General features: G+C 37.6%; 1 protein-coding gene across 7 annotated transcripts in view; it reads left to right on the plus strand.

The window, feature by feature from the left end:
- Positions 1-25,851, plus strand: part of GTF2I (general transcription factor IIi) — a 154,499-nt gene that overhangs the window by 88,731 nt on the left and 39,917 nt on the right. For 2 of the 7 annotated variants that reach the window (XM_021086344.1, XM_005661994.3), the window contains exons 9-10: positions 4,710-4,787; positions 14,896-14,952. In XM_021086344.1, coding sequence (XP_020942003.1) covers positions 4,710-4,787; positions 14,896-14,952 — 135 coding nt within the window. Of the gene's footprint in view, positions 1-4,709; positions 4,788-12,455; positions 12,516-14,895; positions 14,953-16,844; positions 16,908-25,851 lie in introns of all 7 variants that reach the window. The other 5 variants (XM_005661989.3, XM_005661990.3, XM_005661991.3 and 2 more) reach the window with 5 other exon arrangements.

Consider the following 25,851-nt stretch of genomic DNA (forward strand, 5'->3'; position numbering starts at 1 on the left):
CATGTAAGTGACAGCATATGATGTTGTTGTCTCACTGCCTGACTAACTTCACTTAGCATGATAATTTCTAGGTCCATCCGTATTGCTGCAGATGTCGTTATTTCTTTCCTTTTAATGGTTGAGTAATAAATACTCCATCGTGTATATGTACCACATGTTCTTGATCCACTCTTGTCGATGGACATTTAGGTTGTTTCCATGTCTTGGCTATTGCAGATAGTGCTGCAATGAACATTGGAGTTACATGTGTCTTTTCGAGTCATGGTTTTCTCTGGATAGATGCCCAGGAGTAGGATTGCTGGATCAAATAGTAATTCTCTTTTTAGTTTTCTGAGGAATCTCCTTACTGTTTTCCACAGTGGTGCACCAATTTGCATTCCCACCAGTGGTGTAATAGTGTTCCTTTTTCTCCAGACCCTCTCCAGCGCTTATTGTTTGTAGACTTTTTGATGACGGCTGCTCTGGCTAGTGTAAGGTGGTATCTCCTAGTGGTTTTGATACATTCCTTTTCTTGTTTTCTTTTTTTTTTAGGGCCGAATCCGAGGTAAATGGAGGTTCCCAGGCTAGGGCGCTAACTTAGGAGCTATTGCTGCTGGCCTACACCAGAGCCATAGCAACGCCAGACCCAAGCTGAGTCTGCAGCCTACACCACAGCTCACGGCAACGCTGGATCCTTAACCCACAGAGCTAGGCCAGGGATTGAACCTGCAACCTCATGGTTCCTTGTTGGATTCATTTCTGCTGCACCACGACTGGAACTCCAATATATCCCTTTTCTCATCTTCCATCATGGTCTATCACGAGAGTTTGGATATAGTTCCCTGTGCTCTACAGCAGGACCTCATTGCTTATCCATTCTAAATGTAATAGTTTGCATCTTTTAACCCTAGACTCCCAGTCATCCCACTCCTTCCCTCTTCCCTCATCACAAGTCTGTTCTCTGTGTCTTAGTGTGTTTCTGTTTATAGGTAGGTTTATTTGTGCCGTATTTTATTTATTTATTTATTTATTTTTGTCTTTTTGCCCTTTCTGGGGCCGCTCCCGCGGCATATGGAGGTTCCCAGGCTAGGGGTCTAATCGGAGCTGTAGCCACCGGCCTACACCAGAGCCACAGCAATGGGGGATCCGAGCCGCGTCTGCGACCTACACCACAGCTCACGGCAACGCTGGATCCTTTAACCAACCCACTGAGCAAGGCCAGCGATGGAGCCCGCAACCTCATGGTTCCTAGTCGGATTCGTTAACCACTGAGCCACGACAGGAACTCCTGTGCCATATTTTAGATTCTACATATAAGTGGTGTTTGTCCTTCTCTTTCTCACTTACAGAAGTTTTAATTTTGACTACTCCGGTTTTCTAAGTTTTTCTTTTATCACTTGTGCTTTTCTTTCTTTTTTTTTTTTTGCTTCTAGGGCTGCATGTGTGGCATATGGAAGTTCCCAGCTATAGGTCAAATTGCAGCTACAGCTGCCGGCCTACACCACGCCACAGCAACGCCAGATCAGAGCCATGTCTGTGACCTACGCCACAGCTCACAGCAGCACTGGATCCTTAACCCACTGAGCGAGGCCGGGGTCGAACCGGAACCTCATGGTTACTAGTTGGATTTGTTTCCCCATTGCCACGACGGGAACTCCCTGTTTCATGTACTTTTAAGGTTTGGTTTTTATATTGGCTATTAACATATGGAAAATTAGGATATAATTATTTTAATACTTAGTTCTAATACTTCTTTCCTTTTCCCACCTTTATCATAAAGGTAAATTGATTTTTACTACTTAGCTTCTTTTAGAACTGGGCATGGCCTTGGACATTTTACTTATTTTATTGGTTTATTTTCTTCAATTTAACTTTATTTATTCAGTTTTGCTTTTTAGGGCCACACCCATGGCATATTGAAGCTCCTGTGCTATGGGTATGCCGGCCTACGCCACAGCCACAGCAATGCCAGATCCAAGCCATGTTTGCAACCTACGCCACAGCTCACGGCAATGCTGGATCCTTTACCCACTGAGCGGGGCCAGGGATTGAACCTGCATCCTCAGGGATGCTGATTGGATTTGTTAACCACTGTGCCATGACGGGACCTCCATATAGAGAATCTTTTGATTCACTTCCTTATGTTATTGAGCTAATTGGAAATAGTATCTCATCTGGATGGATGCCGAAAGGCAGCAGAATTCCTTAACGTGATTGCCTGGAACATTATGTGTAAGTGTAAATGGCAAGCCCTTCACTGTGTTTAATAGTGAGCCACAGGAAGCACAGCTCACAGGGCTCTAGCACGTTTTCCTGTTTCTTACCCAGTGCTCAGGATGTCCAGACCATGACATGTAGGAGGTATAGGTGTGAGCACATGGAGCGCACCGTTCACCTTTATAGACGATAGGATTATGCTTATACAACGGAAGAGAATCAACCTGAAAACCACTGAAAACAAAACAGCTGTAATCTTATTGTTCTTCAAGAAGTGTTAAAAAAAATTCCGCATATAATAAAAATGAATTAAAAGCAATTTAAAAAATTAATAATCCTTAAAGCTTTCTAAGCCATAAAATTTGACTAAGGGAGTTACCTGGTGGCTTAGTGGGTTAGGGATCCAGTGTTGTCACTGCCGTGGTGCAGCTTCAATCCCCACAAAAGAGGCCAAAAAAATTTTCATTTTGACTAAGGAAAAATTCTAAAAATAGGTGTAGCAATATCAGCCAGAGCGTGTCAGGGGATGTGTAAGACACAGCAAATGGCTCTTTGCAAGACAAATGACAAAAGATTGTTTTATTTTACTTAGGAAGAGCTATTTCAGAAAATAAACGACCAAATATTCAAGAGAAAATGCTCAGTCTAGGTAACGAAATGGGCATGAAAATCTAAGAAAGACAAGTTTCACACTTTTCAGATTGGCCGACATTAAATTCTGCTCATGTCCAGTCTCAGTAAACTATGTAAACAGATTTAAAAACTCTTTTTAAATTTTTTTTATTATTTTGGCTGCTCCTGTGTCATGTGGAAGTTCCTGGGCTGGGGGTTGAACCTGCACCGCAGCAATGACGATGCCAGATCCTTAAGCACTAGGGCACCAGGCAGCTCCTCCTAAAAATTTTTGATGTGTGTATAAATTATTGGTGTCTTATAGAGGATACTTTGGTAATATCTCTGGTTTGAAAATGCACATGTTCATCGACTCATTTTTGCTTTGCAAAAACAGCATTTCACTTTGCGGCTCTATCAGTGGATTTCATGTCATTAAAAAGAGTGAGGCAATAGGTCTGTATCCACTGATAGGCAACTATCCATACGACAGACTGCTTGTTAGTTGGAGAAAAGCTAAATGTGATGAAATAAATGAATAATAGTGTAACCTCTTAAATTTTTAATGGAAAGATATTAGTTTTGAAATTGTTGCAAACTAATAAAATATCTGCATTTATAACATAAGGACCTCTTTCCTTTTAACTAGTTTGTATGTGATTCTTACAAGAAAGTAGTATTGTCTCACATTAGCACAGTATAATCATCAGAAAACAAGGAAGTTAAATTACTCTTAACTAATTCTCAAACCCTTTTCAAGTTTTGTGGGTTTTTTTAAATTAATGATGTCTTCAGATTTCTCAGTCTTTTCTTGTCATCTGTGACCATGACACTTTTGAATAAAATATCTAATATTTCTGCGTGATTAGGTTCATGTAATGTGTGTTTGCCAAAAATAACAGAGATGATGGGTTTTTTTTTTTTTCCTTTCGTATCAGGTGGCGGTTGATTTTTATTTATCCTCTTATCGAAGGTATTATTTATGTGATAGAGCTAGTTTTTTAGGCTTCTTGATTCTGCCCATATCTTCAGTTCCACTCTTCCCCCCAAGATTTTTTTTTCCCCCCTTTTCTGAAGGATTTACTTTGTCACAGTGAGAATCATGGCAACCAGATGTTTTCAGAATGTTTATATTCTTCATTTAACTGATGTCTCTAAAAAGCACAAGCCTCTGGTTAAAAAAAAACCCAACAAATGTTGCATACATCATAATTACACTTCAGTTAAATGTTTTAAGAAAGAGGAGTTCCCATTGTTGCTCAGTGTGTTAAGAACCTGGCTAGTATCCATGAGGATGCGGGTTCGATCTCTGGCTCTGCTCAGTGGGTTAAGGATTTGGCGTTGCTGTAGCTGTGGTGTAGGCTGGCAGCTGCGGCTCCGATTTGACCCCTAGCCTGGGAACTTGGCATGTGATGCAGCTGTGGCCATTAAAAAGAAGAAGCAAAATAAAAAGTTTTAAGAAAGAAGATTCTTAACAAATTCTTTAAGAAATTCTTAATAAAATCAATGTATCTTAGTATTAAAATGGTTAAAAGTATGCCATCTTCACTCTTGAATATTGAGACAATAAAATTGATGTTTATAGGTAATTTTTCAGTTGTTTGTGAAAGTATTTTTAATATTGAGTGAAAATAGAATGTGACTAATTACCTTTAATTGCAAAGATAAAAGCTTGACAGAACGAGTTTAACATTAGTAATCCCAGAAGAGCAGTAGTAGTTAAACCTTTGTCTAGGTTGGGTTTTAGGTGATTTTTGTCCACCTCCCACCTAGGAAACTCGTCTTTTGGAAGCCCATAAAATATGTATGAATTATCCTGTCTTAATAGGAGAGCCAAAGGGATTTCCTTACACTAGCTGGATGCCCTGATGTGTAATTATATAATTCGATTTACTTTACAGGTATTTCTCTGGAAATGGCAGCTGTGACAGTAAAGGAAGAATCAGAAGATCCTGATTACTATCAATATAACATTCAAGGTACTTGAAATGGTTTTTCTTTCCGGAAGTTATTGGTGGTTAAAAGTAATGTGAGTTCCTTAGATGCGTTGATATTAATAGTTTCATTGATTGGTCCTTAAATAGTATGTACGCTTATAGTTTATTACTGAAATAAAATAGATTTTAAAAAATGGGGCAATAAAATAAACTATGGGGAAAATGTTAAATAACCATTAGTAGTAGTCTTAAAAGGACAAGAGAAAGTTGTGGCACAATTTAGAATTCAATTCTAATTTCCAGAGTTATTTGCATGGCATGAGAGATCTTTTGATCCTCGGAGAGTTCTATTTGTGCAACAAAAATAACTATATTCACATTTTTATTATGTTAAAAATCTATGAAAGATAAGACATTAATAAGTTTTAGTTGTTTTGTACATTTGCTTGATTATTAGGAAAGAATTAAAGGTCATAGTTTCACAATGCAGTTTGCTTTTATGCATCGAGGGGCTTTAGTTTAGAGCAACCTCTGTAGTGTATGGTGAGTTTAGTTTTTATAGTTGCATAAAGTACACTAAACATTTGAACTAATGTGATCTGATCAGTTCATGTATATGCCCATAAAACCATCTTCACTGCAATCAGGATGATGAAATGTCCATACCCCCCCGAGTTTCCTCAAGTCCCTTAGTAATTCAGTGTCTTCCTCAGCCAACCACTGATATATTTTCTGTCGTTTTAGATTAGTTTGCATTTTAAAGAAATTTACATAAAATGGAATCACCATGAAGTATGTACGGTTTTCTTGGGTTGGGCAGCTGTGGCTTTCTAAATTTCACATAATTCTTTTGAAATTCATCCATCCGTAGTGTTGCATATATCAAGAGCTAATTCCATTTTATTGCTGAGTGTTATTCCATTTTATGGCTATACTACAATTTATTTGTCCCTCCGTCTGTTGATGGACATTTTGGTTGTTTCCAGTTTGGGGCTATTAACAATAAAGCTACTATGAACATTTGTGTGGAAATATGCCTTCATTTCTCTTGAGTAGATTCCTAGAACTCGAATAGCTGGGATCTGTGGTAGGTATATAACTTTTGTTGAAGAAATCATCAAACTGTTCTCCATTGTGCTTTTACATTGTTTTACATTTTCATCGGCAGTTACAGTGGTTCTGGTTGCTCCACATCTATGTCAGCACTTGTACAGTTTGCGTTGTTATTTTTAGCTGCTCTAAGTGGGTGTCTTATGATGCCTCCTTCCGGTTTTAAGTTGCATTTGCTTAATAGGTTTACTTCATTTAAAAGAATAAGGCTTTATCCGTTCTGGAGTATTACCAAAGTTAAGAAGAAATTTGTTCTGGTTTGCAATCATGTGAATGTCTGTATGTATATAAATTAAATTGTGTCCTTGTGAATTTTGTAATTTTTACCTGTTAGCGTTGAGTGTTTTCTTGCTTGTGACGTTAGTAATTTGCATGGTCAGAAAGTTGAGATAATTCTGAGAATTTTTAATTAAAAAGTTAAAATATTTAGCCTTTATAACAGTTCTTGGTACCTGACTCTAATATGTGTACATATATTTAATTAATATTGCTTAATAAAATATTTTTAACACATTTAATTTTTAAAATAAAAAGTCTGCCTTAAATCTTTAGTATTACCTTTTTAGCTTTGCTGTTATCAGTCATGTTTATGGAAACTTTTTTTGTCCACCTTTGGAATAAGAGAGTATGAGTGATTTAAGGTAATGCCTGAGTAATAAGAATTAGATGTTTGTAGAGTGAGAAGTTTGCCAGAAATGATAATATTATAAGTTCAGTTGAAGAGGCTGGGGAGCCAGGCAATTAGTTTTTCATCTAGGCTAAGAGATACATATAGTACATGCAATTTCAATATTTTTCTTAATAATTGAGCTTTGGCATTTATTTTTGTATTTCTAAATAAAAATTCTCTGTGATGTGATATGCAACTAGATTAATTTGACGATGTCCGTCTTACTGATTTTTTTCCCCTTGTATCAATTGTGCATAAGTTTTATAGCTAAGAATCTTGGCTGGACCCAACATCACAAAGACTTTTCTTCTCTGTTTTGTAAAAGTTTTTATAGTTTTACATTTAGGTATGTGATTGATTTAGACCTAATTTTTGTGTAGTGTGCAAAACGCCGTGTTCAAACTTACATGTATGGATATCAGGTTTTTCTAGCACCTTTTGTTTTCGACTGGTCTTGTGCTATTGCATTACCTTTACATCTGTCCGTTTTCTTGGGTACATTTTGTTATTCTGATCTCTATGTATATCCTTTTGTCAAAATTACATTGTCTTGAGTATTATAGTTTATATAGTATGTCTTAAAATCAGATTGTCAGTCCACCAGAATTGTTCTTCTTTTTCAATATTATTTTGCCTATTTTAGCTCCTTTTCATATAAATTTAAAAAATTGATTCGTTCAAAAAACCTTGTGGGGATTTTGATGGAGATTATAATTTAGGTTGAAATTTTATTTTTTTTATTTTTTTTTATTTTTTATTTTTTTTTGGTCTTTTAGGGCTGCGCCTCTGGCATATGGAGGTTCCCAGGCTAGGGGTCGAATCAGAGCTGTAGCTGCCAACCTACACCATAGCCACAGCAACACCAGATCTGAGCCGTGTTTGCGACCTACACCACAGCTCACAGGCAACGCTGGATTCTTAACCCACTGAGCAAGGCCAGGGATTGAACCTCCCTCCTCATGGATACTAGTAAGATTTGTTTCCACTAAGCCACTACGGGAAACTCCTAGGTTGAAAATCTTAACATTGAATCTTCCAATTCATGAGCATATCTGTTGAGCTCTTCCTTGATTACTTTAATCAGTGCTTCGTTTTCAGTATACAGATCTTGTACTTATTGCATAAGGTTTATATCTTAAGTACTGAGTGTTTTTCAGCGTTGTTATAAATGGTATACTGTTCTTTTACAGGTTCACCCTCTAAGTATTCCTTCCTAATATCTTGGAACTACATTTGAATTTTATATACTGATCTTGTATCTTGTGACCAAGTTAAAATTCATTACTCATACAGCAACTCTTTGGAAAAATATTTTGGATTTTCTTAAGTAGACAGTATTATTTCTTCACTTAGTTTTCTTGTGTTAGTTGCAGCTAGGCCCTCCTAGTGCTATGTTGAGTAATAGTGTGAGCAGGCTTCCGTACCTTGTTCACAGTTTTAGAAGGAAAACTGTTTTCTTTTTCTCTATGATAGGTGTGGGTTTTTTGTAGATGCCCTTCATCGGATTGAAGACATTTTCTTCAGTTCAGAGTTTGCCAAATGGGGACTAGATGATGAATTTTGTGAAAGGCCTCTTTTGTGTCTCTTGAAATGACTGTATTATTTTGTGTAGTCTGTTAAAATGGAATGGTCATCAGCATTAATTTTCAAATGTTGATCGGGAATAATATTCTTTTTATATGTCGTTGAATATTCTTAAGAGTTATTAGTCAGAATTTTCTTGTACATGCCTTTATTTGGTTTTGGTAGTACTGTCTTAAGTGATTTGGGAAGTAATCTATTTTTTTGTAGAATTGATCGTACTCCATCATGAGGTAGTTTTGGTCAGATGTATCAATGAAGACACCTGGACCTTGAGGTTTCTCTAATGGAAGTTTTTTTTTTTTTTTTTTTTTTTTTTCCTTTTTATGACCACACCTGTGGCAAATGCAAGTTCCCAGGCTCGTGCCACAGCCACAGCAATGCTGGATCTGAGCCTCATCTGTGACCTACGCAGCAGCTTGTGGCACTGCTGGATACCTAACCCACTGAGCAAGGCCAAGGATCAAATCCACATTCTCATGGACACTATGTTGGCTTCTTAACCCACCCAGCACAGCAGGAACTCTTGTTTCCCCTCCCCTTTTATTGTCTTTAGTGATTTTAGGGCTGTACCCACAGCACATGGAGGTTTCCAGGTTAGGGGTCGAATCGGAGTTGAAGCTGCCGGCCTGCGCCACAGCCATAGCACTTCGGGATCTGAGCATGTCTGTGACCTACACCACAGCTCACCATAACGCCGGATCCTTAACCCGTTGAGTGAAGCCAGGAATCAAACCTGTGTCCTCATGGATGCTAGTCAGATTCATTTCCACTGTTTCTCTACTTTTTAAAAGTTTCTTTTAATAGTTATAGGTCATTCTATTAGTGTATCTGTTTCTTCTTGATTGAGTGCTGGTGGTTTGTATCTTAAGGAATTTGTCTACTTTGACTTAAGTTTTCTTTTTTTAATGTTTGTGAGGTCAGTCATTTAGTTATTGATTTATGTACTTGTTTTTTTATTTTTGATTTTTATTGGTCATTCTAGCTCAGGGCTTCTCAAGCTTAGCAATAAACTAACTATTTGATCCAAATGTCAATATTGCTAAGCTTGAGAAGCTTCTGTTTATATCAGACTTCTATCAATCATAAAATTTTTGAGGCATATTGTTGCGTGTACATACAGATTGTCTGTTTGCATTGCCGTGTTATACAGTCACCTTCAGTATCCACAGGGGGCTGGTTTCAGGGCTTTCCCCCAACCAACACCCGCCTCCCCCAGTATCAAAACCCACAGACAATCAAAAATACTATATAAAATGGTGTAGTATTTGCATATAACTTACAAATATCCTCCCCATATGTTAGATAAATTGTCTTTAGATTACTTAAATATTTAACATAGTGTAAATGCTACAAATTCAAGTTACATTTGGGAACTTTCTGGAGTTTTTTTTGGTTCTAAGTATTTTTGGTCCATGATTGGATAAATCTGCCGTTTTGAATGCATAGATTCAGATAGTTGGCTGTATTTCTTGCCTTTAAAATATAAAATATTTAAAGCCTACAGACACGTACATTTGCCCAAGTTTATCAAATCTTACATGATATATAACATGTTCACTTAGGTAACATGGTGACACCCTTCTTTAGGTCTACCCAGTTCCTAATTTTTTCTCTATTCCTCCTGAGTTAACCATTTTGAAATTGAGGTTATCCTTCCTGATAATGATTTTATACTTTAAAAGCATATATATTCCCACAGCAGTGCCTTTGTATGTGTGTCCATGCAGTACATTTTATGCTTGGATATTGTCTCAGTTTTTAAGCTTGACACAAATGGTATAATGTGTGTGTTGTTTCATGTATGTTCTTATGTGTCGTTAATCAGTACAGGTTTTCAAGGAGTTCCTGCTGTGGTGCAGTGAGTTAAGAATCTGGCTACAGCAGCTTGGGGTGCTGTGGAGGCATGGGTTTGATCCCCGGCCTGGTGCAGTGGGTTGAAGGATCTGGTGTTGCTGCAGTTGCGGCGTTAGGTCGAAGCTTCAGCTCAGATTCAGTCCCTGCCCTGGTAACTTCCGTAGGCCTCAGATGTGGCCATAAAAACAAACAAACAGATTTTCAAGATTTACCTATTTTGTCACATGCATGCTTTATCATGGTGGTAGTTACGTGTGTGATCACACTGCAGTTCATTTGTCCATTTTTCCTCTTAAAGTCATTTTTGTTTTCATCCAAAACTTTTGGTATTCCGAACTAGGCTTGGACACATCTCTGTGTGCCTGTCCATTTTCCTCAGAGGTGCTCGGATGTGAGCACTGGGAAAGTGTGATTTGTCTACGGTGACTGGTGTACACCACTAGAGTGTCGAGTGTGAGGGTGAAGTGTGTTGTCCATCTCAGGATGAATAAAACCTAAGTAATGTGCCATGAAAGCGTACCTGGGTGAAATTAAACAGTGTAGATAATTTAGCAGGAGGGCGGTACATGAAGGTGTGCTGGGCAAATAGTAACCAATTGAAACCAAGTTTAGTAACATTAATTTGAGGCCCTACATTGGCTGGGTCACTGTGGAGGCAGGGATTCAATCCGTGGCCCAGAAACTTCCTTATTCAGTGCCTGGCCTTGGAACCTCTGTGTGTCTTAGGCTTAGCTGAAAAAGGGGATAAGACTCTATCGTTTATATGCTAAGTCATTGAGTTGATCAGATGATCATTGATTTGTATATACCTAAGAACGTAGCCTCAAAAGTAGAAATAAAGAGGAATTCATGTCGTGGCACAGTGGAAATGGGAAATGAATCCGACTAGGAACCCTGAGGTGGCGGGTTCCATCCCTGCCCTTGCTCAGTGGGTTAAGGATCCAGCGTTGTCGTGAGCTGTGGTGTAGGTTGCAGAGGCAGCTCGAATCTGATGTTGCTGTGGTATAGGCCAGCAGCTGTAGCTCTGAATGCCACAGGTGCAGCCCTAAAAAAAAAAAAAAAACCAACAACAAAGAAGGTAGAAGTTAAGAATTGATGCAGTTGTGATAAATTTATAAATGCAGTCATGTGGGAGATTTTAACAAATGTTGACTGTTTATAAACGGTGGCGTATTTGAACTCTGCAGTTTATAGACAGACATAAGATAATTGGTGTATACCAGGATCTCTGTACCTAGCCAAATAATTGTTTATTTACAAAATATGAGTCTTGACATAAATTGACTTTTGGGAGTTCTGTCATGGCTCAGTGGTTAATGAATCCGACTAGGAACCATGAGGTTGGAGTTCAATCCCTGGCTTTGCTCAGTAGATTAAGGATCCAGCATTGCTGTGGCCCTGGCATAGGCTGGCAGCTACAGCTCTTACTGGACCCCTAGCCTGGGAACCTTCATATGCTGCAGATGTGGCCCTAAAAATAAATAAATAAATAAAATAAAAATTTAAAAAAAGAAAACAATTTTTATTCTCTCTTAAATCTCTTATTTTCACTAAAATCTTTTTGTCTTTTTGCCTTTTCTAGGGCCTCTTCCCGCGGCATATGGAGGTTCCCAGGCTAGGGGTCTAATCGGAGATGTAGCCTCTGGCCTATGCCAGAGCCAGAGCAACTCAGGATCTGAGTCGTGTCTGGAACCTACACCTCATGGCAACGCCGGATCCTTAACCCACTGAGCAAGGCCAGGGATCAAACCCTCAACCTAGTTGGATTTGTTAACCACTGCGCCAGGACGGGAACTCCTAAAATCTTGATAAATAAATGCAAGTGTGTTGTCAAAACCTCTATAGCATTTTGTGAATGTTTAATTAACTCCAAATATTCTATATGTTAATAATTGGGAAAACCCATGTTAAATGATTTAAATATATATGGATCTGCTGTGAAGGAGGTTTCTGAATTGTTAGTTTGTCATGTTTGTATTTCAGTGGTGATTTAAGCTTTATTGGTAGTTTAATTGCATGATTTTAGAGATTCTAAGGAAGATATAAGAATATGATTTTGCGTCTTTCTTTAGTATAATAAAATATTAAGCAGATATTTGTCACAGAAGAAACAAATGCACCTTGGAAGATATACCTACACTTATAATCTGTATGAAGTAAAAGTTGCAGTTTGCTGTTATGAGCATTTTACTGTTTAAAAAACCCATATCCACCATTTTAGACATATCATTTCATTCACTTCATGTCTAGTCATTTTTAAAAATTTCTTTTGACTGTCTTTATATGACTTTGTCTGAACATACTTTTTCCATTCACTAAGACCATAAATTGGCACCACTCATTTTGTCAGTTTTTTTTGTTTTTTTTTTTGCCTTTTTTTGGTTCATGAAAAGGCTGTATTCTTCCATATCTCTCACCCAAATTTGTTTGCTGAAGTGACCCAAAATATATTTTGGGGATTACTTTTGAAGTCTTATCTTTGTATCCCCAAGCAGGCCCTTCTGAAACTGATGATGTTGATGACAAACTCCCCCTTTCGAAGTCTTTGCAAGGTATAACTTTCTCACTTCCATTTTCCCACCTGCTTTTCTTATTTAATGTTTCTTTATATTGAACAGACTGTGTTTTTGTATTTATATCTGTATTATTACTTTTCTAAGTGGAAAAGGAAAAAGAAATGTATTGGCCTTTTTTTTAAAATAAAAACATAAATGAACTTCACAAGCAACAATTTTTCAAAACCGATTTTCCCTTTTGTGAATCTAGTAATGAATCTCGAAATGGGTACATGACACACTTTCATATTTAAGGTAAAGTACACATTTATACCTTATCTCAGAATAGTCAGAAATAAGGCTTATATTGCATAGTTAGTAATGTAAAAATAAGGTCATGTTGATACTTCATTTTTAGAAAGATTGTAAGATATCACTTGTAAATCCCTAAGTTTATTGATTTAATACCTTTTTTGGGAATTTCTGTATAGTGTCTTTGATGATCACAGGCTATTAATGATGGCTTTCACTTCTGTCTGTTCTAGCTTTTAGCACATAAGATTTATTTTCTTGAGCTTTCCTTTTTTTTTTTTTTTTTTTTTTTTTTTTGTGCCACCCCACAGCACATGTTGCTCCCAGGCCAGGGATCAGATCCGAGCTGCAGTTGCAAAGTAAGCCGCAGCTGTAGCAATGCTGGATCCTTAACTCACTGTGCCGGGCCAGGGATCGAACTCGCATCCCAGTGCTCCCAAGACACTGCTGATCCTGTTGCACCATAGTGGGAGCTCCTAGCTCTGCTTTTAATGTAAACGTGGTTGCTTATTTCATATTTTAAAAGAACATGTAGAACCATTGTTTACAAACACTCTTGTAATGTGCTGACCAGGTGGAACAGTCACCTTATTGTTCTTACTCTTACCTAGTCTTTTTAAGTACTGGCCTCTTCTGTCCTTCATTGTTTTGACCTCACATTTTTATTTGCTTCGGCATTACCGTTCAAGAGCCCACTGCTCCATAAATTTGAATTTAATCCTTAACGGGGGAGAGGGCTATGTGTTGAGAAAGTATATGAAGAAGTTAAAGAAAAATTCGTAGCTATAAATTTATAGGTTTATGTAGTATTTTGAGCTCAGGTGAGTTTTCAAAATTGAAATAAGTGGAAAAGAATCCCGAGATAATTTATAGCATCATAAAGTCAGGTATTGAAAATCAAGTATATTGGATCTTAACCTGGCACTTTCAATTCAAGTTCTAGGCACTGAATGACAGCTTTTGAAACTACAGTCAGTGCTCTTTAAAGATCAAGATAAGGAGTGAGTGCTTGGGCGCAGTGGGTTAAGATCCGGCCTTGTTTCTGTGGCTCCATTGGTTTGATCCCAGTTCCGGGTGCAGTGGCTAAGGGTCTGGTGTTGCCGCAGGTGTGGCGTAGATCACAGCTGAGGCTCCAGTGTGGTCCCTGGCCTGGAAATTTCCATATGCCCTGGATCTGGCTAAAAACAAAATCAAGGTAAAATGTATTTAAAACCGGTATCTCGGGCTTGTACCTTTAGTATAGTGTAGTCATCAGTGGATGACAACAGACCTGATTTTGCTTCCTTACCCCTTTGTGACTTACTTATAGGTCATAGACTTCTGTTTATACTCAGAGGCAGTGATTTTTCGATGTTTTCCATGTTGGTTGCTCAGACACTTAAGGACAGAGGATGAATATTTTGGGGGCAGTTTGGGCACTTACTTAATTGGCTCTCTAGGGTTTTAGATTACGTCTTTCCTGTTTACAAGTAAAGCTTCTGCTCTAGTAGGTTGAGCCTGTTTTACCTTGTGACTGCCTAACCTGATACATTGCTTTATGTTCCAGTTTTTAGAAGCAGGCAGATTATATTACCTGAATTAAAATGCTTTTGAGACTAAAGGTAGTATCTTAAGTTTTAACTTACAAGTTTCCTTTAAGTACAACTTTTGATTAAATAATGGGGGTTGAGTTTCCATAGCTTCCACCATAGTAAAAATGGAAAGCAGGAAACATTTCACAGCCAAACCAGAACTTGTTTATCTAGACTTGATAGAGTCTGTGGGCAAAGAAAGAATTTACTCTGATGTGTGTTTTTGTGTGTGCGTCATTGACAGATGAGCATGGCACTTTGAAATGTATTGTTCTATTTCTCAACATCAGTAATTATATTGCGTAGTTACAGTAACTGATATTAAATCCCCAAATCTGCTTAGGTTTACTCTGTATATTTACATGTTAAAATAATTTTTGAGCTTCCATAAAGAAGTAGTACATGTTTTTTTCTGAATTAAGTGACATTGAATTAACTGCTTAGAAGTTAAAGAATCAGTTTGTATTCATGTCATTATTTGCATTGATACCTAGTTTCTTTTCTTTCCATTTAAGTCTTTATTGGTTATTATATATGGTTTATTTTCTTTTTAGGAAGCCATCATTCTTCAGAGGGCAATGAAGGAACAGAAATGGAAGTACCAGCAGAAGGTTAGAAATATTTACAGGGATTTCTACTTGGCTCTATTTATATTATGTTCTGTACTTTCGAGAATGTTATCCTTAAAACACCGTATTTGGAAATAGAAAACGATTGTTTCGGTATGCCTTATTAGACACAAGGTTTTTTTTGTTTTAGTCCTAAGATGTAATATACCTCTTTCATTGTACTGAATAATAAGGCACATGGGGATGAAAACTGAAGTGGTAAGTAAAACTCGTCCTGATGCAAAATGCTGCCCATTTTTTCTTGGTCATCTTGAGCCATATTTAAAATCTTTTTTAAGAAAGGATCGTTTTGATACTTAAAATTATTACTGGCTATGTTCGTATTTAATTTTAAAAATACTGTTCAATGCCACCATTTTTTGAGGTAGGGTAATAGATCCTACATAAGATTAATGAAGGAAGGATGCCTGCTCATTTTTATACCCACAGCCACCCCGAGGACTGCTTTCTCTTCCAGCCAGCCATCCTCCTTTGGTTGTAGGAATGAACGAGTATTCACCTCTGTGGTACAGCTTTTTTAGTTATTGGAACCTTGAGTTAAATTCCTAACTACGCAGAATGGCTTCCTATTTCTACATCTTTTAGATAGTCCAAAAGAATTTTTGTAGGTTTCTCCCAAGGAAAATAACTGGTAAAGTCACCAAATCTTGTTTTAGAATTATTTATTATTTCTCATGTAAACTGGTCATGCTGTTTATTTTTTTTTCTAAGAATAAAAAGGGCGTCTATGCTGCACCTTTTTATTCCTTATGTTTGCTTATTTTATTTTATTTTTTTAGATGAGTAATTTAATCTTTTATCCTCTTCAAGTGGAAGAAGTTCTGAAGGTCCCTGGAATCTTGGCTGATTTTTCCAAATTCAGTTTTAGAATTAGGGTATTCTAATTGGAATGCAGTTCTTTCAGAAAAATTGAAATGCTCATTTTAAATAATATTTTGCATTTCTTTTTGAGATTTTTAAAAAATAGGTGATTGTGTAGATTAACTTTTTTCCTTTTATTTTACTGTGTGGAGGTAATTAGATATTTCCTCTGTAACAAAAGCCTCTGTTTTGGACAGGCAGTATTTACAAGACAAATGGTACCAGGGGTTCATCAGGCAGTGTGAATTAGATATCAGGCTTTGAACTGCTTTGTTTTTGAGGAAATTTTATTGTTGGTAGAGTCGAATTGAACTTGGGTTCTGGTCTTTATTTCTGTACTAACAAATAAATATAATCTTTGGCAAATCAATTAATCTTTCAACCTTTGCAAAATGAAGAGAGTTGATGAAGAGACTCTCTAGCTGAGCTTCCAGCACTAACATTCTGATGTACCTTTGTTTTGTGTAGTAACACAAATATTAAATATTTAATTTTGTAAAGTATATTACATATAAAGTTAGGGGATAGTCCTGTGTCCATTTGTTATAGTCACTTTCTTGGTATGAAAGTCCCCACTGCAAAAAATTGACCGTGGTTTCATTTAACGATATAAACCACTTCTAGCATTTATGAAAGAAGAAGAGAAATAGTTTAAAAGAAGAATGAAAAAAGAAAGCCTTTGTTTTTCTCCTAGCATCTTCTAGTTACGGAAGGAAAATAAGAACGGCTTCATTATAATCTTATTTCTCTAAAAGTACAAGCATTTTGAGTCCATTCATGCAGGTAACTTGGTATTGTCTGATAGTTTTCCAGGGTTTCTCTCCTTTTTGTTTTCTCTCATCCCTATTTATAATTGAAGGGGTCACATTTTAATTTAATAAGTATGAGACGAATTAAAATGCCAGTAAAGTTTTATAGTAGGCTGCTTTTGGAATATCAAGTCAGTAAAATGTTGGAACATAATAGAAAGTGCTTTATAATGAATGTCATTTTAGAATTTTATTTTTTTCAAGATTCTACTCAACATGTCCCTTCAGAAACAAGTGAGGACCCCGAAGTTGAGGTGACTATTGAAGGTTAGTCATCTAAAAGCCTTGATTCCAAAAGTTTACTTCTGGTCATAAAACTACTTGTCACATTCCCATTGCGAAGTATGCATTTCATTCATTTTTAAGGAAACTTGTGAGAAAAGACGGCAGCATATATGTGTGTGTGTGACCACAGCAGCCCGCCTCCCACCCGCAGGCCCAGTGGCCCGGTGCTGGGGGCTTAGACGAGAGAGGGCGCCCCGAGGGGGGCGGTGCGCCAGCCTTGGGAGGAGAGCGTTAAACGGAGGCTCTGACCAGGCTGCACGTTGCAGCCTGCTCCCGGGCTGTGACGGAAGAGACCTCTGTGCAGCCCTGACTCTCTGGTGTCTCCTGCAGGAGCGTGGAGGAGAACGTGTCTATAGTTCAGTCACTTTCTCAAGTGAGCTCCCCCCAGAATGCCCTCCGAGGCCAGCCTATAGCTTGTCCTTCAGAACTTCGGAAGCAGCAGCTGCAGAAATCAGCTCATTTCCGCATATCGTTACAGTTGCTTCAAGCCTGTTTTGTTTTTGTTTCTGTCAAAGGTAGTAAGTACTTGAATGTCGAGGAAGCAGCTTGTTCTGAAGTATTTAAAGATTCAGCTAATACTATTACTAACAGGATCATGCTTCATACTTAAGCATTATTAAATATGTATTGGGTTTTTTTCCTTTTTAGTTATCTCACACTATACATTTTTTCCTTTCAAAGTAATTCTTTTCTAAGGGAAAAATAAAAGTTTTTATTTCTACAACTCCCTGCTCCAAAGTCCCTATATTTAGTGGTAAATGTATACCCTTAAAAGTAATTTGATGTTTATATACCCACACATATATATTTAGTTTTGCAAACATACATAGATGTTTGCAGCATACAGTGTTTTAACAAACAGTTCAAATACACATATATCACATTTCTCATTTTTTTCCTTGTAACTTCAAATCTTGGTACTTCATTATTATTTTTTTAACTGCTGCATAACCTTTCTTGGTTTGCTATCTCTGTCCTCTTTTTTTTTGCATTTTTTTTAAGTCATTGTTACCTATTTCCTACTGGTGTCTGCTTGGTTATTTATGGTGTTTGGCTACTTTTAAACTACTCAAAATGTTTGTCTTCATTGCTTCTAAATTGTAAGTTGACTGGAAGTTTTCACCCAATACCAGAAATTTCCTCATATTTTGTATGTGCTAGTTTATTTAATATACCTGTTTTATCATTAACATAATTCTACTAACCTAAAAACAACTTTGAGTTGTTTCTAGCCTAGCATTTAATAATTGAATCTGTTTTTAAATTATAAAATTCATTAACTGTGAGATGGAAATTTATAAATATATTATATACACTCATTTGTAATTGATCCTAATTAATCTGTAATTATTGTTAATTAACATTTAGGTTATAAACTTTGTCCTTCGTCTTAGAGATAAGAAAAATAGATGATGATTAAAACTATTAGCACAAAACTTTTAAATAGGACTAATAACTACCTTGATTTATCCAATCTTAAGGCAGATAAAGGCTCTACTAGAATTATTTAGAAAATAAATACTGTGCTTTTAATAGCATGAGATCTTTAAAGACATGTCAACATAATAATGAAATAAATTGCTTATAAGCCTGAAACATGTCAGTCGTTTCCAGCTTTCACTCTTGGGAGAGAGTGATAAATCCCATTTCTTTTAAACTAAGGCATAGTACCAAAAGTCGGATTTATCATCCAAGTTTGTCAACAAGTAAGATTTGGCTCCTTAGTCTGCTTCTTTTATGTTCAGAAGACCAATGAAATACCAGGTCTGTGAAAAGTAATTACTTTTCAGGGTAGCATTTTCCATGGGATATGTGTTCATGAATAAACTATATACCAACTCTAATTAAGTTGCTACTTATTTTTTATCCTTAGGTTAAGGAAGGCAAAATGTGTAAATCTGATACTAACAAGAAAGGTCAAATGAGAATTCACATACACTTCTTTTTGATAAGTATATTGTTTGTTTGTTTGTTTTTCTGGAAAAATTGCAAAATGGTAGGAATAGGAATTGAAATGATGTGGAGTTTTGTTTTTTGTTTTTTGTTTTTGCTTTTTAGGGCCACACCCATGGCATATGGAGGTTCCCAGGCTAGTGGTCAAATCGGAGCTACGGTTGCTGGCCTACACCACAGCTCACAGCAACACTGGATCCTTAACGTATTGAGCGAGGCCAAGAATCAAACCTGCATCCTCATGGATACTAGTGAGATTCGTTTCTGCTGCACCACAGCAGGAACTCCAATTTTTTTTTTTTTTTTAAATGTGAGATCTGACAAAAGACTGCCTTTCATGAACAAGGCACCTTTAAAAAGAAAAGCCTATCTAGAGAACTACGGTAGTTTTGTTTAGGAAAATTCTTGTGCTTGGAAGGAAATAAGATAATCCTGCTTACTTTAGCAGGGGGTGACTTGTCGTTTCTCCTGTTGTATCTTTCTGCATATCCCAAAATTTTATGAAAGAGAAAAGAAAAGAACTTGGTCATCAAGAAAGTTTGTAAGATTTTCCACAATAATACTTTTTTTTTTTTTGACCACAGAGTATAGGAGCTTGATGTGCGATTTCACCTCCCAGGTCAGGGATCGAACCTGAGGCACAACAGTGAAGGCACTGAGTTCTAATCACTAGGGAACTTCTGACTTCCCATAATACTTTAACCCTGATGTCGTTTTTTTTTTTTGTTTGTTTGTTTGTTTTAATATTAGGGCCACACCTGTGGCATATGGAAGTGCCCAGGCTAGGGGTTGCTTGGGAGCTGCAGCTGGAGCCTACACCACAGCCATAGCAATGCCAGATCCGAGTGGAGTCTGAGACCTACACCGCAGTTCATGGCCATGCAAAATCCGTAATGCACTGGAGAGAGCCGGGGCTCAATGCCATGTCCTCGTGGATGCTAGTCAGGTTCATTACCACTGAGCCACAATGGGAACTCCTAACCTTGATACGCTTATTTGCAGTTATGCGAGGTTATAAAGGGTCTAATTTATTAGGTGAGTGCAGGAAACGGTCTGTTGAGCCGAGGTGTGCTCTGCATCTGTGATGATCCGCTTGTTCTTGATTGGAGTCGGTGGTGCACGTGTGTAACTTTTGTGACTGGGTCTGGGAGGTGCGCCTTAGAGTGATATTCCTGTGCGTGCCTTAACTTCCTAAACCTCGTGACTACATTTTGGGGTAAAGTCGGATCGTTGTCATGTTTTTGTCATATGCATACCTTTGATAAGTGCAGAGAAAATCTTACCTCAGAATTGTTGGTTGTCTCGCTGTCATGGGTGTGTCAATAATGGAAAGTGTTTTCCTTTAAAAAAAGGCCTCCTTGTAGTGCAGTTCACATTTAAGGCATTGTTTCCCTATCATTTCTTAACTTATTTCATCTTTCATTTCATTTTAAATAGATTAAGAAGGTTAATTTTACATCTCAGGTAAAACTTTTTTGAACTCTTAAATTTTCTTTCCTAAATAAAATTAAAAATATACATAAATGTTTACACACAGGACTGCAATTCTGCCCGAATTTGACTCACAGTACCACATACAGCATGTGGATTACACTTCAGATAATACTGCTTTAGAGCTCCAGTAGTTGGATTTCATCCTCTGATGGTATCTTTTTTTATGCTAAGGCCATTCATAAATTTGGCTGCAAGGCATGATTAAGAACTGCTATTCAGGAGTTCCCGCTGTGGCACAATGGGTTCGCTCCCTGGCCAGGCACAGTCAGTAAGGATCTGGCATTGCTGCTAGGTCACCACTGCGGCTCGGATCTGATCCCTGGACCAGGAACTCCGAAAGCTGCCAGGCAGCCAAAAAAGGAAGGAAAAAAAAAACTATTCTTTTATAATAGTTCTTTTTAAAAGAACCTTGTATGTGCTGGGGACGGTACTGGGTACTAAGGATTTAGGAGTGAACACGATAGGCAAGTCCATTGAAGGGTTTTATATAAAGCAGTGATAAATTCTGTCTTTTCTTCTTCTTTTTTGGCCACCCTGAGGCATATGGAATTTCTGGGCCTGGGGCCAGGGATCAGATCTGAGCCACAGTTGCAGCTGTGGCAACACTGGATCTTTTATTTGACTGTGCTGGGCCAGGGGTCAAACCTGCGTCCTGGTGCTGCAGAGAAGCCCCTGATCCCCTTGCTCTGCGGTGGAAACTTCAAGTTCTGTCCTCCTTTTTGAAGAAACAGAGCTGCTCTAAAGACTGAGAACAGGCCATAGTAGAAGCAAAGCTATTGCACTTAGCTGGCGCAGGGAGGGCGGTGCTTTAGAACTATATGGCGGTAGTACGGATAAGGAGCGATTGAAGTCTGGGTGTTTCTGAAGATAGAACAATAGGCTTCGCTGTTTGTCTTATGCTTATAAGACAGTTGTTTATGCTTATCTTTTACATGTTACTGGAGTGTTCCTAGAGTTTCTGCAATTAAGTTATCATTCGAATATTTTGTGTTTTTAATTCTGTAGAGGCTAACAAACATCGTTTGTTGAGCATCCAATTATCTTGTAAAAATTAGACTTTTGGGAGTTCCCATTGTGGCTCAGCAGAAACGAATCCGACTAGCATCCATGAGGATGTAGGTTCGATCCCTGGCCTCGCTCAGTGGGTTAAGGATCCATCGTTGCTGTGAACTGTGGTATAGGTCATAGATGCAGCTCAGATCTGGATCCCGCATTGCTGTGGCTGTGGTGTAGGCCAGTGGCTACAGCTCCAATTCGACCCCTAGCCTGGGAACCTCCATATGCTATGGATGCGGCCCTGAAAAGACAAAAAAAAAAAAAAAAACAGAATTAGACTTTTGGAGGAGTTAGGACCAGATCCATGAGTGAAAAGTGCCATCCATTAATTTGAAATGTGTACGGTGATTAATGGCTCTGAGTAATTTCAAAGGAAACATTGCCTGGTTTGTTTTAATTTGTTTCTTTTCTTCTACTTTGAATAGATGTTGGATTATTTGATAAAGCATTACCAATTTGATTATTTTGAAGAATATCAAAAAAGTTTTTATATACTTGTTTATGCATTCATCAAAAATTACATGGATTCAGTAACACAGTTTAGCTCTGAGGTCTGTATTATCTATAGGCATATTTGTAAGTACATTGAAAAAAGGAAAACAATTTTCTCAATAGGAGTTTTGAGTTAGGGTCTTTGCTGCCTTTTTTCAGTGTGTGAGAGTCTTGTTTTTAGTCCTGAGACATAGCGATGACATATTCCTGACTGAGTAGCAGTTTTTGCACATTAAAGTATCTTGAAATTCATTTTATAAGGTTTTAGATCTTTTTCTTTTTTCTTCTTCTTTGTCTGTTTTTCTTTTTTGTCCACTTCATGTCCAGACCAGCGATTGAACCTGGGCCGCAGTGGTGAAAGCTTTGAGTCCTAACCACTACAGTACCAGGGAATTCCCTCTAAGCTTTTAGTTTTGATGATGTAAATATTTTTAGTTTGGGCTTCGATTTGAAGCATCTAGAGATACCTGTCTTTTTACATGAAAGTGGTTGAAACACCATCTACCTGGACCGATGAGAGGCAGATGGGTTTCTGCCACAGAGAAATAACTCATCATCTATGAAAGGGATTTTGAGGGCAGGAGTAACATTTTCTCATATTCTTTCAAAATCAGTTTTTGCCACAAAGAGTGGAGGAAAAAAATAGAAGGTATGGTTAAGTTCGTAGCTATTCTTAATTTTGTGTTTCGTATGAATTGAGACACTTAAGATTAGGTCATAATATATGAAACAAGTTAGTTTTTTACTAGAATATTGTGGTGTTTCCATAAATAATTAAGTTCATTTTGTTCACATTGAACTTCATTATTTGTCCCTGGAGAGAAATGTGATACCACTTCTTAATATTTTATCATCTTTGTTAAATTATTGTCTTGTTAAAAAACACTTTTCTAGGAGTTCCCGTTGTGGCGCAGCAGAGACGAATCTGACTAGGATCCATGAGATTTCGGGTTCGATCCCTGGCCTCGATGAGTGGGTTAAGGATCCCTCGTTGCCCTGAGCTGTGGTGTAGGTCACAGGAGGTGGCTCGGATCCAGCATTGCTGCGGCTGTCGTGTGGGCCGGCAGCTGTAGCTCCTATTTGACCCCTAGCCTGGGAATCTCCATATGCCGCAGGTGCAGCCCTAAAAAGACAAAAAAAACCCCAACACTCTTCTAGATTTTCTCCTTTCTACTTATGGTTGATGAGGTTACTTTTATGTAATGTTTATACTATTAAATGCCTTTGTTTTAACGTAAGTTAATTTCATTGAAGAAATGAGGTCTTGGACACTAAAGAAAAGCTGTCTTGCTCTTTGTCTTTGGCCTCAATTTCAAACCATTCTGATTCTAATTGAGGTTAATCCAGGAGAGCACTGCTTTTTCATTACCATCCTAAAGCTCTATTTTCTTTATTATTTTATACTCTTTCAGTTTTCATTTTATATAATACAATGAGATTATATGACAATGAGATTAAATGATAATCTTTACAGAAATACTTAGGTGACATTAGCCTAACAGGAAAATACCTTTTCTTTTCTTTTTTTTAATTTATTGCCGTACTGTTGCACACAGAACTTCCCAGGCCAGGAATCAAATCCCAGCCATGGCTGTGGCAACAGCTGGATCCTTAACCCACTGCACCACAGTGGGAACTCCCCAAATACTTTTCTTTTAAAGGTCACAGCTCAGTGTTTCTAAAGAAACACTAATACTGGGCGTTCCCATTGTGGCTCAGAGGAAAAAGGAACCCAACTAATATCCATGAGGATGTGAGTTCAGTCCCTGGCCTTGCTTACAGAGTTAAGGATCTGGCACTGCCATGTCGCAGACAGGACTCAGGTCTCGCATTGCTGTGGCTGTGGTGTAGGCCAGCGACTATAGCTCCAGTTCAACTCCTAGCCTGGGAACCTCCATATGCCATGGGTGTGGCCCTAAAAAGACGAAAATAAAATAAAATGCTTTAATAATATTCATAGATGAAATGAGTATATTTCATTTTACCCTTTGCAAAACTAGCATAAAAATACTCTTCTAAAAATCCTTTTGCAGATTATAAAAGACAGACTTTTTTCAGTCTGTTTTCGTAATTGAAAGCTAAACATTAGTGAAACCTAATGTTTTCAAAATGTATCTTGTTAGTTTGAATCTAATTCTCTAGTAACCTATTGTAGAATCTTTTGACCATTTATAATCCTTGTAGTAATTTAATAATTATGAGCCCCAATGACATAGTCAAGTTTTATTTTACTAGCAATTTGCTATTTTTAAATTGTTTTCTGTAGTGTCCTAAGTTGTTTATATAACTTTTTCCTGAAATTGCATCCCCTAAAGTATCGTTTTTATATTTGCCAGCACATAAAGTGGGTTCTAATCTGGTATTGGTGACGTCGATACCTTTCTTCTATTGGTTAGCCTAGTCAGTAAATGCTTTCAGGTTACCAGAATATTTGTTGATACTGCATTTGAGCCTCTGCTGATTTAACCAACTGTGGGTTGAAAATATTTGAGCAGAAATTTTAGAAAATTCTCAAAAGCAAAACTTGGAGTTCCCTGCTAGCCTAGCCGGTTAATGATCCTGTGTTATTACTGCCGTTGGCACTGGTTTGATCCCTGGCCTGGGAACTTCCACATGCTCTGGGTGCAACCAAAACAGAAAGCAAAAGTTGATCTTCCCAAAGGCCGAGCAACTGTGTGCATTTACATTGTAGCCTAGAGATAACTTAAAGTATAAGGGAAGATATTCAAAGGTTATATGTGAATAACATGCCTGTTTATGTAAGTGACTTGAGCATCCGTGGGGTTGGTACCCACAGTGGTCCTGAAACCAACCTTCCACCTGCCCGCACAATCTGGAGAGGAAGAACACAGTCAGTGAACAAGAGCAGCAATGACTGTGTTCTCTGATGTGTGATGAGAGTGAGATTTAAGCATTTTAGGCTTCAGTTTTTCCCTCAGTTAACGTACAAAGTATATTTAAAACCCATGCTGTCCAAAGCAAAATTGTGTATTAGGCTGAATTTGGGTTTCTTTCTTTCTTCCTTCCTTCCTTCCTTCTTAAATGGCCACATCCATGTCACATGGAAGCTCCTGGGCCAGGAATTGAAACCTGAGCTACAGGTGTAAGCAACACCAGATACTTTACACCACTGTGCTGGGCTGGGGCTTGAACCCCCACCTTTGCAGTGGCCTGAGCTGTTTGCAGTCAGATTCTTAACCTGTTGCACCATGGCAGATACTCCTTTTGTTATTTTTTGAGAGTTAACCTGTTAGTTTAACTGAAAAAACTTTTACCCATAACCTAGACAGCTGTACTATCTAGGGTGTGGTGTGATTAAGTCACATTAACAGTCTCTGATCCTCTTTAGCTATAAAATAAGAATGAGAATTCGACTGAAAAAGGATAATTACTTACATTTGAATGGTATCTTTTTGTTCCCACTTTTGCCCTTCACTCAGTGATTGTTTTCTTGATCCCACATTTAAGTACAGATTTCTTAAAATGGTCTTTTTTGATAATGTACAGGCAGTGTTTGAGCAAAAATCTTAGCAGTGTACCATCTGATATTTTCGGGGATGGAAGACGGCAGGAATAGCTTTTCTTATTTGATCCTGTGTCCTTAATTCTAGCACTAGATGTGTTGAAGTGTGAGCAGAGTTGAGTCATAGGCATCGCCACAAAGATGTTAGCATGAGCTCTTACTACAGATGTCTTGGGTAGTCTACATTCTGTGCTTAAACATCCGATTGCTCACATTGTACATATGTAGTTTTTGTTTTGAATGAAATCAACAAATAACCCGTTTCACAAATACTGTGATCTTATTTTAGTTCTGTTTGTTAAAAGTGTTTGACATCTAGTTGTTCAGCCTCCTTCGTGTATGCTTGAATTTTGTATAAGCTTAAATATTTTTCCATTCAAGCTGTAATTTCTCCCTCTTACATATTTG

Source organism: Sus scrofa, chromosome 3 (assembly GCF_000003025.6).
Source record: "Sus scrofa isolate TJ Tabasco breed Duroc chromosome 3, Sscrofa11.1, whole genome shotgun sequence".
In the NCBI taxonomy this organism is placed as follows: domain Eukaryota; kingdom Metazoa; phylum Chordata; class Mammalia; order Artiodactyla; family Suidae; genus Sus; species Sus scrofa.